The following is a 1281-nucleotide window of genomic DNA, read 5'->3' as shown; positions in this document are numbered from 1 at the left end:
TATATATATAAATATATATACATTGACGTCTTATGTATGATGAAATTTAGGTTGATGATAAAGAACGAGACGTTTATGAGTCTTAGATGTGTATGTAGGGTAAGATAGAGAAAAAGTATAACTTAAATTGTGAAAGATTATTGTGTATGCGGTTTCCACATCTACATAATAGTCCTTTACGACTTTTTTATGTGTGAACAAGTTATGTTTTTCCTTACTCTACGTCCACATCTAAGATGTAAACATTCTATGTCTTGTTTTCTGCCATCGGCTTTAACTCGCGAACAAACCGCGAATTCGTCCAATTGGAATTACCGAGCTTTTGTGTACGAAAATTCTGTGCTGCGAATGCGATATGCGTGATTATTATGTATTATGGCATACGCGAAACGTATTATACGATTCCGTCGTATGCGAGATACAAAACTATGTAAATTTTATGATCACTATATTCTTTATATAATAAACGAGAGATGCATATGTGAAGCTCAATTCGTTTTGTCTAAATAACATGCATTTATTTACAGATTTCTTTATAAAACTGATAACAAATATAAATGTTTACACCTTTTACATAATATAGATTAGAATTACATTAAAACTTTAAACTTTTAATTAAATTATACAGAGGAAGATAATAGTCTTGCCTATATTTACACGTGTCGATTTTATTTAGTAGCAAAGTTTTTCTATTCAAAACTGTCGATTTATAATTTTATTTTAATTTACAAAATACACAAATATCTTATAAATATATTAAATTTACAAATATTTTACTTTTTGCGACTATTCTTAATAATTTCTTTTCACAATGCTAATATTTAAAAGTGTTTTATTATTCATCTCTCATCAAAATATGACACTTAATAACGAAAACTTTTTAATAAAAAAAACAATTATCTTAAGATGTTGGTGGTGATTTGATAGAAGATGTTGATGTGGGTACTGATTTTTTTTTCGATATTTTAAGCAAGCCTATTTTCCTCAGATATTTGACAAGCACTGGAGTTACGGACAAGGATATTCCTATTCGAACAGGTGCGAGCAATTTATGAACTGTATACGCTATTATGAAGTCTGTCGAAACTTTCAGCAGACTTTCTACCTGTTCATTTCCTCCTGTCCACTGTTGTACAAATGGTGTTACATCGATTCCACTGAAAACAAGAATTCAAATTGTCGAAAAAAATTATATATAAATTATATATAAATTATAATAAATTTTCTCAAGATAAATCTCGAAAAATAAAATGATATAGTTAAGCTCTCATTTTCTCTTTC

The 1281-nt window shown here is 28.3% G+C and overlaps 1 protein-coding gene across 1 annotated transcript in view; it reads right to left on the bottom strand.

Moving 5' to 3' along the window:
- Nucleotides 1–777: 777 nt before the first annotated feature.
- Nucleotides 778–1281, bottom strand: part of LOC108689338 — a 3571-nt gene continuing 3067 nt past the window's right edge. Inside the window, exon 4 of the mRNA XM_018196075.1 lies at nt 778–1157. Within this exon, the coding sequence (XP_018051564.1) occupies nt 902–1157 (256 nt within the window). The 3' untranslated portion in view covers nt 778–901. The remainder of the gene's footprint in view (nt 1158–1281) is intronic.

Source organism: Atta colombica, unplaced genomic scaffold (assembly GCF_001594045.1).
Source record: "Atta colombica isolate Treedump-2 unplaced genomic scaffold, Acol1.0 scaffold105, whole genome shotgun sequence".
In the NCBI taxonomy this organism is placed as follows: Eukaryota; Metazoa; Arthropoda; class Insecta; order Hymenoptera; family Formicidae; genus Atta; species Atta colombica.
The sequence above is the reverse complement of the archived record's forward strand: the minus strand, read 5'-3'. Positions and strand labels throughout refer to the sequence as shown.